Here is a 14,514-nt window from a genome sequence, read left to right as displayed (position 1 = left end):
CCGTATATAACAGCAACAGCAGCAAGCTCCAGCGGGGTTAGGATGGGAAGCCAAGACAGACCCCAAGTGCAGATGAAACCCTGCGAGGCGAATTTAGGAAGGTGGAATGGAATTACTCGGACTATCTGCCCTTAACAGTGGCCCCAATAGGGTCAAGACACATTAATGGGGTACAGGGAGGGTGTTTAGGGGTGCAGAGGGAATGGACACTGCTGTGGCCTGTGCCCTATGGGTTATGGCTATCCAGCGAGCTGCAGATGCATGGGGAGCAGCTTGGGGGTGGGGGGCCTTCAGTGAATGAGGCAGGGACCATGGGGGCAAAGGGACCTGGCCCCTGCTTGCCAAGCATAACCCTTCGAATGCTGGATTTTGCAGGCTGCCGGCCGCATGGTGACAGATTAATATAGTGCAACATACAGCCGACCCCAGACAGCCATTCTCCTGGCCTTGCCCCAGCACCTGATTCCCTTTGGGTTCCTGCGGGGCGGGTGTGAATTCAAACCAGCCTGTGCCCCCCGCCCCCTGCCGCCAGGCTAGGAAGCAGCTGGATCCGAGCAGCAGGGGAAGCGGCACCAGCTTCCGGCCAGGTGTTTCCCAGCCCCGGCGCAGGGAGAGAGAGAGGGGGGGAAGAGCCAGGAAAGCGAACCGGGCCCCGTGCGAGGGGCACCTGCACCGGATGCCAAGGCCCGGGCGCACTCCCCCACCGGCACTCACCGTGCTCCTCTTCTCCAGCCGCTGCTGATTCACCCACTGCAGCTTCTGCTCCAGCACGGGGTTCTCCAGCTCCAGCAGGCTGGCAAACGTCAGGCAGTCCAGGGCATATTCGTGTCCTTGGGGAGCAGAGAGGGCAGTGAACGGGGGGGAGGGGGCTGGCCCGGGCTGGGGCTCCGGTTAAGAGCACGGACTGGCGAGCCAAGCACCCGGCAGGGAGCCAGGCGACCTGGGTTCTATTCCCGCCTGTGCCGGCCCCTCGCCGGGCTTCTGCCTTATGGGACCATCACCTGCTGCCCTCCAGGGTGGCTGGGTGGGGCAGGCAAGGGGCCAGCAGATCGGCTAGAGACGGGTGAGGGGCACGGAGCCAAGGAAACCAGAGCTCTGGACAGAGCAGGAAGGTCAGAAGCAGCCACGATGCCCCTCAACCCAAGTTCCCTCTACGCTGTGTGGCCAGGCAGCTGCCTATTGAGCCCCGCGCAGGGGCTCGGGTCAGCGACAGGGAGAGGAGCCTCTCCCCACCAGCCCCGCCATGGTCCTGCCCCGGACTTGCCAGGACCAGGGGAGAGGAGCCCCACCCTGGGCTCGGGCCAGGCCCGCTGGAGCTGGTGTGCCCAGGGGGAGGCACCCCTCCCCCAGCCCCAAGCTGCAAGAGAGGGCTGGGGGGGAGTCTTCTCTCCCCACCACAGCCCAGGGCAGCCTGCACCCCACACCCGTCATCCCTGGCCCCACCCCAGAGCCTGCACCCCAGCCTCGAGCCCCCACCCGCACCCCAAACCCCCATCCCAGAGCCTTCACCCCAAGCTGGAGCCCTCACCCCGCGCACCCCAACCCTCTGTCCCAGCCCTGAGCCCCCTCCCACACCCCAAACCCTTCATCCCCAGTCTCACCCCAGAGCCCGCATCCCCCCCGCAGCCCAACCCTCTGCCCCTGCCCTGAGCCCCCTCCCAAACCCCTCATCCCCAGTCCCACCCCAGAGCCTGCATCCCCCCCATACCCCAACCCTCTGCCCCTGCCCTGAGCCCCCTCCCACACCCCAAACCCCTCATTCCCAGTCCCACACCAGAGCCTGCATCCCCCCCATACCCCAACCCTCTGCCCCTGCCCTGAGCCCCCTCCCACACCCCAAACCCCTCATTCCCAGTCCCACCCCAGAGCCTGCATCCCCCCCATACCCCAACCCTCTGCCCCTGCCCTGAGCCCCCTCCCACACCCCAAACCCCTCATCCCCAGTCCCACCCCAGAGCCCGCATCCTACCCCAGCCTATGCCTTTTGTTATGTGCACTGATATGGAGGTGATGTGTCACATTCACTCCGCACATGGACGTAAGAAACGCGCGGGAACGCTGCCCTCAATCCCACCCAGCAGCAGCCCGCCTGGTTCTGCCCCAGCCTCGCCCCCAACCTGCCCCTCGGCCGTGGATGGATACCAGGCTCACGGATGAGACCCCGGCCGTGCTTTGGCGCCAAGTGGGCCCAGGCCCAGGAGCGGGGACTCCTTCCCCTCCTTGCAGGCCTATGTCAGCGCCGCAGGCTGCCCTGCGCCCCCCTCCCCGGCGCTTTGCCGATGCAGCCGAGCGGGGACCCTCACCTGGTGCAGCGACCCCTCACCCTCGTCTCCCACAGCGGCCAGGCTGCACTCCTGCCCCTGCAGCGCGGCCCCTGTGCAGCGGGACACGGAGATCGGGGGATTCCCCCGGCCTCTGCTCCCCCCCCGTTCCCTGCCCCACAAACCCCACCCTCGAGCCTGCTGCCTGGCAGGGGGCGCTCACCTGGCCAGAGCAGCGTGTCCTCTGCCAGGTCCGCAGCTGTGTCCAGAGAGGTCAGCATGGTTTCCGGCGTCCCCTCGAATATCCGCCCTGCAAGACCGGGGGACCACATGTTACCGGGGAGGGGATGGTGGTCCCCACACACCGCAGGGCTCCGTTCCCTATTCTGCCCCAGCCTCGCCCCCAACCTGCCCCTCGGCCGTGGACGGATACCAGGCTCACGGATGAGACCCCGGCCGTGCTTTGGCGCCAACTGGGCCCAGGCCCAGAAGCGGGGACTCCTTCCCCTCCTTGCAGGTCTAGGTCAGACCCAACCTGGGTCGCAGGCCAAGGGCCAACCCCCTCCCCCCATGAGGAGCTGTTTCGCTTGCCCCCTCTCTCACGTGGGGTGTTTACAACCCAGGCCCCACGGCAGGGTCTTGCAGCCCCCACCCACCACCATGCCAGCAGTGCCCGAACTCCACAGGCCGCCCCACCCCCTCTCACACCTTGCTCCGCAAAGCGTCTGTGAGCGGCCCCAGCCCCCAGAGGATAATGGACTCTCTACTGCTGCTGCGGAGGGGGAGCGCCCCCCCGAGATCCAGGGGCAGAGACAGGAGCTTCTAGAGCCAGAGGACCTAAGTTTCGCCCCCGATGCTGCCAACGGGGCGCAGACCCCACTGTCCCCAGAGTGGCGTGGGGCAGAGGGAGGTCGGGGGAAGGAACCAAAGAGCAACTGAGGGCTGGTTAGTGGGGCTGTTAGTCCCTGACAAAAAACAATGCCCCGGCCCCTCCTTTCCCCCAACACTAAAATGCAGCCCCCTCTGGGGAGGAACAGGGAAGCTTAGGGAAGCCCGACCTCGTGCCAGCCACATCTTGTTCATCCTGAAGAGTGAAGGGAGGAAGCAGGTGGGCCCAACCCCCCGCAATGAGCTGTGCCTCCCCCCGCAGGGCAGATACCATAGACAGAACCAAAGGAGCCCAGCTCACCGCAGCCCGAGAGGAAGAGGAGGTCTCCAGAGAAGAGGCAGGCCGGCCCCTCGAAGGGCTTCCCATCCAGCACGTAGACCATGTGCCCCACGGTGTGCCCCGGGGTGAAGAGAGCCTTGAAGCGCAGCTGTCCCACAGTGACGGTCTCCTTATCCGAGAGGGGGCTGCACGGGGGCAGGACAGGAGGCTGTTAGGGCCCTGGGAGGATGCTCTGGCAGGGTGTGGAAGCCAGATGGATTGCTCTGGACTCTGGGGCCAGGCTGATCCCCTGACCGGGGGATGCCCCCGGCCCGCCCTGCGGACAGGCCTCAGCCGCGAAGGCTAGGCCAGCAGTGACCATCCGTGCACTGGCCGCTGATCGGCCCACACGTGACATGAGTTTGGCAGGGCTCAGCCCAGCTCCCAGGGGACGCATGGCCCCGTCACCATCCCGAGGGGCAGACGCAGGAGAGAAGGCGGTGACGAAGCAGGGCTATGAAGACCGTGCTGCCCGCTCGCCCCGGAGGGTAGGGGAGGCCTGGGGTGGAGTCCCAGACCCTGTGGGCATGCGCCCCTCCAGTCCCCGGCCAGGGACCCAGCACCGCTTACTTGGTGAGCTCCGGGATGGCATCGCAGGCACTGCCATACACCCTGCAGGAGCCGTAACGCCGTCTCAGCACCATGTTCCCCCCGCTGTGATCCCTGCACGAGAGAGACTGTCAGCTCCCCCCGCCAGCCGAGCCCCCCCGCTTCCCCGTGATCCCTGCACGAGAGGGACTGTCAGCTCCCCCCGCCAGCCGAGCCCCCCGTCCCCCCGTGATCCCTGCGCGAGAGACTGTCAGCTCCCCCCGCCAGCCGAGCCCCCCGTCCCCCCGTGATCCCTGCGCGAGAGACTGTCAGCTCCCCCCGCCAGCCGAGCCCCCGTCCCCCCGTGATCCCTGCGGGAGAGACTGTCAGTTCCCCCCGCCAGCCGAGCCCCCCGTCCCCCCGTGATCCCTGCGCAAGAGACTGTCAGCTCCCCCCGCCAGCCGAGCCCCCGTCCCCCCGTGATCCCTGCGCGAGAGACTGTCAGTTCCCCCCGCCAGCCGAGCCCCCGTCCCCCCGTGATCCCTGCGGGAGAGACTGTCAGTTCCCCCCACCAGCCGAGCCCCCCGTCCCCCCGTGATCCCTGCGCGAGAGACTGTCAGCTCCCCCCGCCAGCCGAGCCCCCGTCCCCCCGTGATCCCTGCGCGAGAGACTGTCAGCTCCCCCCGCCAGCCAAGCCCCCCCCACCGTGATCCCTGCAAGAGAGAGACTGTCAGCTCCCCCCGCCAGCCGAGCCCCCCCGCTTCCCCGTGATCCCTGCACGAGAGAGACTGTCAGCTCCCCCCGCCAGCCGAGCCCCCCATCCCCCCGTGATCCCTGCACGAGAGACTGTCAGCTCCCCCCGCCAGCCGAGCCCCCGTCTCCCCGTGATCCCTGCACGAGAGACTGTCAGCTCCCCCCGCCAGCCGAGCCCCCCGTCTCCCCGTGATCCCTGCACGAGAGAGTGTCAGCTCCCCCCGCCAGCCGAGCCCCCCGTCTCCCCGTGATCCCTGCACGAGAGAGTGTCAGCTCCCCCCGCCAGCCGAGCTCCCCCGTGATCCCTGCACGAGAGACTGTCAGCTCCCCCCGCCAGCCGAGCTCCCCCGTGATCCCTGCACGAGAGAGACTGTCAGCTCCCCCCGCCAGCCGAGCTCCCCCGTGATCCCTGCACGAGAGAGACTGTCAGCTCCCCCCGCCAGCCGAGCCCCCCGCTCCCTCCGTGATCCCTGCACGAGAGACTGTCAGCTCCCCCCGCTCCCCCCGTGATCCCTGCACGAGAGACTGTCAGCTCCCCCCGCCAGCCGAGCCCCCCGCTCCCCCCGTGATCCCTGCACGAGAGACTGTCAGCTCCCCCCACCAGCCGAGCTCCCCCGTGATCCCTGCACGAGAGAGACTGTCAGCTCCCCCCGCCAGCTGAGCCCCCCGCTCCCCCCGTGATCCCTGCACGAGAGACTGTCAGCTCCCCCCACCAGCCGAGCCCCCCGCTCCCTCCGTGATCCCTGCACGAGAGACTGTCAGCTCCCCCCGCCAGCCGAGCCCCCCGTCCCCCCGTGATCCCTGTGCGAGAGACTGTCAACTCCCCCCACCAGGCGCTCCTACCCCCAGCCGAGCCCCCCACCCTCACGCCCCCACCGCTGTGATCCCTACACGAGAGACTGTCAGCTCCCCCTACCACCCTGCCTGGAGTCCCCTCACACACCCTGAACCCCTCATTTCTGGCCCCACCCCAGAGCCCGCACCCCTCTCGCACCCCAACCCCCTGCCCCAGCCTGGAGCCCCCTCCCATACTCCAAATCTCTCGGCTCCCCCCACCCCAGCCCGGAGCTTCCTCCTGCACCCCTAGCCCCTCATCCCTGGCCCCACCCCAGAGCCCGCACCCCTCTCGCACCCCAACCCCCTGCCCCAGCCTGGAGCCCCCTCCCATACTCCAAATCTCTCGGCTCCCCCCCCCCCAGCCCGGAGCTTCCTCCTGCACCCCTAGCCCCTCATCCCTGGCCCCACCCCAGAGCCCGCACCCCTCTCGCACCCCAACCCCCTGCCCCAGCCTGGAGCCCCCTCCCATACTCCAAATCTCTCGGCTCCCCCCCCCCCCAGCCCGGAGCTTCCTCCTGCACCCCTAGCCCCTCATCCCTGGCCCCACCCCAGAGCCCGCACCCCTCTCGCACCCCAACCCCCTGCCCCAGCCTGGAGCCCCCTCCCATACTCCAAATCTCTCGGCTCCCCCCCCCCAGCCCGGAGCTTCCTCCTGCACCCCTAGCCCCTCATCCCTGGCCCCACCCCAGAGCCCGCACCCCTCTCGCACCCCAACCCCCTGCCCCAGCCTGGAGCCCCCTCCTGCAGGCCAAACCCCTCATCCCCAGCCCCACCCCGGACGCTGCACCGCCAGCCAGAGCCCTCCCACCCCCCGCACCCCAGCCCAGAGCCCCCTCCCACACTCTGAACCCCTCAGCCCCAGCACGGAGCCCCCTCCTGCACTCCAAGTCCCTCATCCCGCCCCCACCCCCTCATCCAGCCCGGTGGGAAGAGCAACAGAGAAAGGGGAGGGATGGGGTGAATGGGGGCGGGGCCTCAGAGGAGGGGCGGGGCAAGGGGGGTAGTTTTTGTGCCTTCCCTTCCCCTCCCCCACCAGATGCTAAAACCCTCCCTGGCTTCCACTGGCACCCCAACTTTCTCCCACTGCTGACCAACCCCCCCATCCGTGCTACCTGGGGTGAGGACATCTACTCAGGCCCCCCCTCCACCAGGCACAGGGCCCTGCCCCCCTCCTTTAACAGCCCATCCCCGTTCAGCCGCCCCAATTCCCAGGAGAACAGGGTGCTCCATGCTTTGGGGGGGACGGGGGGGGGGACACCTCCCCACCCCCAGACAATCCCTGCTCGCTCCATTCTGTGAGGCTTCTCATTCGGAGGCCAGACTCCAGGCATCCCCAGCAGGGACTCGCCCTGGCGTGTGGGTGGGTGGGGTGGAGGGCCGCTGGGGGTGGGGTGGGGGGACATGAGGGCAGAACGGCAGGCCTCTTGGGGCCCATCCTGCCCCCTCTGCCAGGGCACAATCATTCCCTGCAGGGCACCCCTCCCAGGCTCCCCTGCGCCCATCTGCAACCGCCCCAAACTCAGGGGGCCGTCCCCCTGGGCGATCACGCTCTCCTCTGCACACACTTACCCGCTTTTTCCGAGCCGCTCTGGCTCGGGGCCATCCCCTCGCATCCCCCATATTCCCAGCCCCCACCCCTTATCCGGCCCAGCCACATGTGCTGGGGAGAGATAAGGCAGGGCACAGCCCACGCTAAACCGCTGCCTTTCAGGAAGCGAACGTGGCTTTTGCTACAGCCCCCCGCCCCCCCTCTGAGATCAAAGCCACCACAGTCCCTGGGGACAGCACTGGGGGCCAACCCGGATCAGAGCCGAGTTCACGGAGGTGGCAGGGGGGTGAGAGGAGGGGCTGGGGGGTGCCCTTGTGGTGGCGGGGACAAGGGGAGCAGGTGGTTGAAATGAACCGGCCAGCGAGGATGGAAGCAGGGAGGGGAGTTCCAGGGTCCCTGGCCTAGGCTGGGTTAACCCAGCTGCACGGCTCACCCACCTGGGGGAGCCTGGAAGGGGGCAGGGAAAGGGGCCGGTGTTGGGAGGGGGCAAAAGGAAGGAAAGAAGCAACTGGTGAGAGACCCGTCTTCCCCCAGGGCTGGCACGGGGGCAGGATCGGCCAGGCCAGAGCCGATACTGCAGCCAAGCTACACGGTTCGGGGACCACGTCTCTTTAGCCCTCCTGCCAGCTCCCGCCCCCGGGCCACAGACTGACCGGGGAGCCCCAGCCTTGGCCTCTTGAGTGTGGTTAACGACGGGGCTGGCTGTGGGGTTCAGAGACGGACCATTGTCCCCTGGGAACTGGCCGGAGACCTACCAAACCCACGGTCCAGGGAGGCCCCTCAACAGCGGCCAGGACTGGGGGGCAGATTTTAAGGGCACCGCCGGCCCCGGGAGCCCCCTCCCCAGCTGCAGGCAGCAGTCCAAGGCTGGGAAAGGAAGGGGCTCCCCGGGAGCCCGGGCCAGGGAAGACGGGAGCCCAAAGGCCAGAGCAAGGCCAGGATTCCCTCCTCCCCCTGCTAACAAGGGACTTTGATGATGGGCTCCCCTCAGCTCCACCGACCCCCCCCAGCCCCTCCCCCTGTTCCGGCACTGCCCATCACTTCCACATGGCAGCCGGACACGGCAGGGCAGGGCCCTTCCTCTCAATCCCACCCGTAGCCACAGCCCTGGGCTCCCCACATCCTTTGCCTCCCTCCCAGCACAGCCCCACCCCCGAAGGGCAATGACCTGCCCTAGGCAGGAAGTTGGCCCCCAACCCCGTCCTGTACCCCGTCCCCCGGAGCAGCCCCCTTACCAGTGTTTGTGGGTGCACAGGATGGCCTCCAGCGTCACCCCCTCCTTCTCGATGGCTGCCTGGAAGAAGAGAGAGCGTGAGCAGCAGCCCCAGCCTGACCACAGGCTCTGCCCCCAGCCCACCCCAGGGGCTAAAGAAACAGGGAGCTGTCTGGTGGGGTGGGCTGCACCAATCAACTGGGGGACAGACATGGGAGAGGAGGTGACCAGCCAGCCAGCACCTCCCCCAATCTGGCAGCCATGTGATTTGATTCAGGCCTAGAATTGGCGAGGAAGCTGTTGATATTGGGGGGCCCGGGCTCCCCACTGCTGCACCCTCCAGTCGCTCTGACCTATCTCCACGGTGCAAAGGAACTGCCCCCAGATCCCACAGCTGCCCCCCCGCAATGATGGGTGAGACTCGAACCCGGGACCGCCCGAGGGCTAAGTATCCCATGCCCGGCCAGCCGGGCAGGCAGGGGGCAGGATGCAAAGCCAGGGCTCCTCACGGCAGCACAGATCCCTCCCAGCCCCTGGCAGGGGTCAGGACCCCAACTCTCCAGCACACACGGCCTGCCCCAGTAATCCCCAGGGACGCGCTGGCTCAACAACATCAGCGTGGCCGTACTGGGGCAGAGCAATGGTCCATCTAACCCAGGATCCCGTCTCTGACCACTGCCGGTGCCAGGTGCTCCAGAGGGAGTGACCAGACCAGGCAATCATCGAGTGAGCCATCCCGTCCTCCACGCCCAGCCTTTGACAGTCAGAGGCTTAGGGACACCTAGAGCAGGGGGTTGCGTCCATGGGCGTCGACTCCGTGGGTGCTCCGGGGCTGGAGCACCCATGGGGAAAAATTAGTGAGTGCTCTGCACCCACCGGCAGCCAAGCTCCCCGCCCCACCCCCTCCCCTGAGCGCGCCGGATCCCCGCTCCTCCGCCTACCTCCCAGCACTTGCCGCCACCAAACAGCTGTAGCCACCTCCGGGAGGGAGTCGGGAACGCGGCGCGCTCAGGGGAGAATGCGAGGACGGGGTGGGGATTTGGGGAAGGAGTCGGAATAGGGGCAGGGAGGGGGCGGAGACTTTGGAGAAGGGGTTGGAATGGGGTCAGGAGGGGGCGGGGTGGAGTCATGGCGGGGCGAGGCGGTGCGGGGGTCGAGCACCCACTGGCGCCAGACGAAGTCGGGGCCTATGGTTGCGTCCTTGACCATCTTGGCTAATAGCCACTGCTGGACCTGTCCTCCAGGAACTTATCTAGTTCTTTTTTTAACCCAGTTATAGCCTCGGCCTTCACAACATCCCCCAGCAAGGAGTTCCACGGGCTGACTGGGCGTTGTGCGAAAGCACTTCCTTGCGTTTGTTTTAAACCTGCTGCCAGCTAATTTCATTGGGTGACCCTTGGTTCTCGTGTTCTGCGAAGGGGTAAATAACACTGCCCTGGTCACTTTCTCCGCACCCGCCATGATTTTATAGACCTCCCTCATCTCCCCCCTTCCTTGTCTTTTTCCTAAACTGAACAGTGGCAGACTTTGCACTCCCTCCTGGTACGGAAGCCGTTCTACCCCCTACTTGTTTCTGTGGCCCCCCCGGACCTATTCCCAATTCCAGTGTATCCTTTTCGAGATCAGGCGACCAGATCTGCACGCAGTATTCAAGGTAAAAAGAAAAAGGAGGACTTGTGGCACCTTAGAGACTAACCAATTTATGTGAGCATGAGCTTTCGTGAGCTACAGCTCGCTTCATCGGATGCACACCATGGAAAGTACAGAAGATCTTTTTATACACACAAAGAATGACAAAATGGGGGTTTACCACTATAAAAGGTTTTCTCTCCCCCCACCCCACTCTCCTGCTGGTAATAGCTTATCTAAAGTGATCACTCTCCTTACAATGTGTATGATAATCAAGGTGGGCCATTTCCAGCACAAATCCACAGTTTAACAAGAACGTGGGGGGGGGGGCGGGAGGGGAGGAAAAAACAAGGGGAAATAGGTTACCTTGCATAATGACTTAGCCCTTGTTCCCCCCGCCCCGCACACGTTCTTGTTAAACCCTGGATTTGTGCTGGAAATGGCCCACCTTGATTATCATACACATTGTAAGGAGAGTGATCACTTTAGATCACCCATTTTTTCATGCTTTGTATGTATAAAAAGATCTTCTATATTTTCCACGGCATGCATCCGATGAAGTGAGCTGTAGCTCACGAAAGCTCATGCTCAAATAAATTGGTTAGTCTCTAAGGTGCCACAAGAACTCCTTTTTCTTTTTGTGAATACGGACTAACACGGCTGTTACTCTGAAAAGCATTCAAGGTGTGGGCGTCCCGTGGATTTATACAGAGGCAACATGATATTTTCTGTCGTCTCATCTATCCCCTTTCCTAATGGTTCCTAACATTGCTTGCTTTTGTGACGGCCGCAGCACATGGAGTGGGTGTTCTCAGAGAGCTCTCCGCACTGACCCCCCTCCCCCCCCGATCTCTTTCTTGAGCGGTAGCAGCTACTTTAGACCCATCATTTTGTCCGGCTAGCTGGGATTCTGCTTTCCAACGTGCACGACTTTGCCTTTTGCAACGCTGAATTTCATCTGCCACAGCGTCGCCCAGTTTGGGGAGATCCCTTTGGAACTCCGCCCTGGCAGGCTGCTCTGGGCTTCACGATCTTGAATAGTTTTGTATTGTCTGCAAATTTGGCCCCCCCCCGCCCCCGCTTTCATCTTTAGCTCAGCGGAGCCATTTCCTGCCCCAGGAGGTTTTACTAGGCACACAGTTTCACAAGCAGGGAGGGGCAGGCATGCTTTTTACTCTGTGTGTGTGTTGGGGGGGGGGGGGGGGGTGTTGCAGGGAAGCGGAGCCAGCTCATGCACTGGCTGCTTCCCCAGCTGGGCAGGTGGGGAGGGCTCCACTAGAGTCAGTCCTGTCCTGCTGGTGGCCCATGCGCAGCTGGGGAATTCTGGGAAGGCTCCCCCATGCCCAGCACAGGCCCCACACTGGGAGAAGCAGTTATTTCCATGCAGCAGCTGCTCTTCCTCTGTCTCTGCCTTGTTTCCCCTCCTCCCCCCTGCTGCTTCCTGCCAGCCCCCAGGGCAGGCCCCCCTCCAAGTTCATTCCCCGGCCTGGGATTCATTGCTCTTGCCGCTAAGTGAGCTCCAGGCAAAGAGGGGTTAAAAAGAACCCAGGCCAATGTAGCAGCTATCTGCATGCATGGTGGCTGATCTCCTCCCACATGCTGGGGGGGAAAGGGGGGGCAGGCAGCGGCTTAGGCTCTGCAAGTTTGAACAAGATTCCAGAGAAGCCCCCTCCCCCCCAGGAGGTTCCCCCGAGTGACTCAGCCCTGCTCCCAGGTTTGGAGCCTGGCACGTCCTGGCAGCGTGCAGAGGGGGCAGCTGCTCTCAGGGAGGGCGTGGCAGGCACCACTGGTGGGTGCAGAGCCAACCGGCCAGGCACACCAGAGTGGAGCCAGCAGTTGGTTTGTATTGACCACCCTGGGTGCCATCTCGATGCCCATCGGGCAAAGCGTCCCCTATGTCAGAGACGGGGCCACCGAGAGGCTGACGCACCAGCTGCTGCGAGCTCCTGTCGCTAGGACTGGCCATGATGAGGTTAAAAGGGGAAGCCAAGTTCTCCGTAAAGCAGGTCGTAATGAGACAGTGCACGCACCGCTGCCCTCTGCTGACTGGATTCAGACCTGTGTCATGGGCCCTATAGCGCTATGATCTTAAGGGGATTCTCCTTCGCTCTGTGCAGCTGTGGGAGCAGCGTTCCACCCCACTTGCGAAATTCTGCGTGACCACAGCGTGGGGCTTGGAGACAGGCATGGAGCCTTGGTCCTACCCCAGCCCTGTGGTCCTATGCTCCCTGCCTCCCCACTGCAACTTGAGGGGGGGGGGCACACAACGCCCGAGCACAGGAGAGTGACAGGGTGCGGCTGGATTTGCACACAGTCACGGAGGGCAGTTCCATTGGTGGAGGGGTATTTTAGGAGCTGGGATTCCCCGCCCCCCCCGCCCACCAAACAAGGGACTGCTGCATTTCCTTTCTGTGGCCTCCCCCCATGCTGCATATCTCCCTGTTCGTTCTCTCTTCCTCTCCTCCCCCCTCTACCAGCCACACACACGCAGCTCCTGCTCTCTCTCAGCGGTTTAGCCTTTCACGCATCACCATGGTATCTGGCACCACCTTCCCTGCAAAATCAATAGCAACAGCCAAGTGCCTAGTGGGCTCCCTGGAGTCTCTGGCCCCCCCAGCCGCGGAACAAACAGGCAACAAAGGGCTGGCAGCTTCTGGCAGCAGGAAGGAGGGGGCTGGGCCCTTGGCCGCGGGGGCCTTTGAAGAGCAGGGCAGCAGGGGGGTCAGGGCTGGTTTGCCCCTTGCAGCGAGGCTGGGTGCCTGATCTTCTTTGTCCGACGCCCACCCCCCAACTGCTGCCCCCCGATGCCAGGAAGGGTGGGACAGGCAGCCCAGCAGGGAAAGGTCGGTGCTGCTGGCAGAAATCCGGCAGATCCGCAGGATACAGGGACGAGAGTGGGGAGTGGGCAGGAAGAGGGGGCACCAAGAGCGGCTCAGGCACTAGCCCCCTTCCCTCCCCCGTGGCCACGGGATGGTGAAAGGGGGCGGGTCCCCTCTCCCCGCCCCTCAGCATCAGGGACACCCTGCGCGTCTCAGTGGATCGATCCCCTGGTCAATTTCACAGCCCGGAGGGCGGGGGAGGAGTTCTCACCTGCACGGCCAGGGGGTCTGAGGGGTCGATGGCAGCAGCAGCGTTGGAGTGGGTGTCGATGACCAGGTAGCTATAGTTGTTGGACAGCACGGGGATCGGCAGGATCTTTACCCCTGGGGTAACAGGGCAGACAGACAAGCAGCTGAGAAAGGGGCTCTGAGCCACAGCCCCAAACCCCAGGCAGCCCCAAGGGTCCGGGGACCACCCAGCTCAGACTCTGACCCCGCAACGTTTGTCCTGATCCGGCCCACGGGCCAAGGGCAGCGGAATTGGAGAGTTTTGATCAGACGAGGCCCAAGTTACTGCTGGAGCGGCTCACGGGATTCAGGGGCTGTCAGCTCCTCGTGCCCAGTTAGACCCCCAGACCCCGGCCCAACCCGAACCTGGATCCACATGTTAGCGTAACTACCCCTCGTTCCCCCTGCAAGGGAACCCGGCACCTTCAGCACTAAAATCACGAGGCTCTGCCGCCTGAGCTAAAGGAGGAAATCCACTGGCTGGTGGCTGTAGTAGACTGTTACCCTCTCGTGCATCAGCTGCTAGAGGGGGGTTAGAGACCCACCCTCTCACAGGGTGTGCTACCCTGGCACCCCAGCCTGGGCCCCAGACTTGTGGGATGAGTGAGAACGGGCTCCAGAAGAGAGGAAAGGGAGGGAGCCCCAGAAGCAGCTAGGACTCACCGCTGAACATCACAGGCTGGGGAATCGAGTGGCCATGTGGATACCGCTCCCGGGCTTTCTTCATCTGCCGCCTGTAGAACAGGTAGCCCAGCCTGGTGCGGGCGTACAGGCTGTACCTGGCGGGGGGACAGGGAGAGGGACAGAGTGAGACGCAGAGACGGGTCTCCCTCCCACTCCCACCGGGGCCCAGCAACTCAGCTGCTCTCCCTGCCCTCTTTGGGTCGGGGGCAGACGTGCTGCAGAGCAACCTAGGGTGCCATTAGGTAGCATCCCCCCCGAGAAAGGGGAGAGAGACAGGAAAGCATCTGGGTCTGGATTTCCCCCTGTTCCAAGAGGGGCAGCAAAAGTGTTTAGACTAAACTCTTCCTACCGTCACAGGTAGCCCGTGGGGAGGTGGCCAGACTGCCGGCTTTGTCTGCCGAGTGGTGGCCAGACGAGAGATGGGGATGGGAGCCCAGGGACCGGGAAGCCAGGACACGCGGGTTACATCACTGTTCTGACGCAGGCCAGGTCGGACGCTAGAAACTACTGCCAGCAGCAAGACGTCACTTAGGGAGGGGATTTTTAAGACCTTTCTAGCCCAGCTAAAGCCCCAACGCAGAGACAGTGATACTGCCTGACAACGCTTCTGCCGGCAGAGTTCGTCCGCCGAACCAGCGCAAAATACGCCGGCAAAACCAGCATGAGGCGTGTCTCCGCACGGCGGGTTCCCTGCTACAGTGATCCCTGCAGTCACAGTGCAGGCCAGCATAGCTGTCCCTGTCCAT

At 64.3% G+C, this 14,514-nt stretch overlaps 1 protein-coding gene across 1 annotated transcript in view; it reads right to left on the bottom strand.

The window, feature by feature from the left end:
• Nucleotides 1-14,514, bottom strand: part of LOC311528753 (putative hydrolase PNKD) — a 34,610-nt gene that overhangs the window by 4,264 nt on the left and 15,832 nt on the right. The window contains exons 2-8 of the mRNA XM_084644154.1: nucleotides 13,748-13,863; nucleotides 13,068-13,180; nucleotides 8,371-8,429; nucleotides 4,039-4,131; nucleotides 3,451-3,614; nucleotides 2,485-2,571; nucleotides 715-830 (exon numbers count right to left, since the gene is read on the bottom strand). Coding sequence (XP_084500280.1) covers nucleotides 715-830; nucleotides 2,485-2,571; nucleotides 3,451-3,614; nucleotides 4,039-4,131; nucleotides 8,371-8,429; nucleotides 13,068-13,180; nucleotides 13,748-13,863 — 748 coding nt within the window. The remainder of the gene's footprint in view (nucleotides 1-714; nucleotides 831-2,484; nucleotides 2,572-3,450; nucleotides 3,615-4,038; nucleotides 4,132-8,370; nucleotides 8,430-13,067; nucleotides 13,181-13,747; nucleotides 13,864-14,514) is intronic.

This window comes from Lepidochelys olivacea (assembly GCF_965140295.1).
Source record: "Lepidochelys olivacea isolate rLepOli2 genome assembly, chromosome: 11".
NCBI lineage: Eukaryota > Metazoa > Chordata > Testudines > Cheloniidae > Lepidochelys > Lepidochelys olivacea.
The sequence above is the reverse complement of the archived record's forward strand: the minus strand, read 5'-3'. Positions and strand labels throughout refer to the sequence as shown.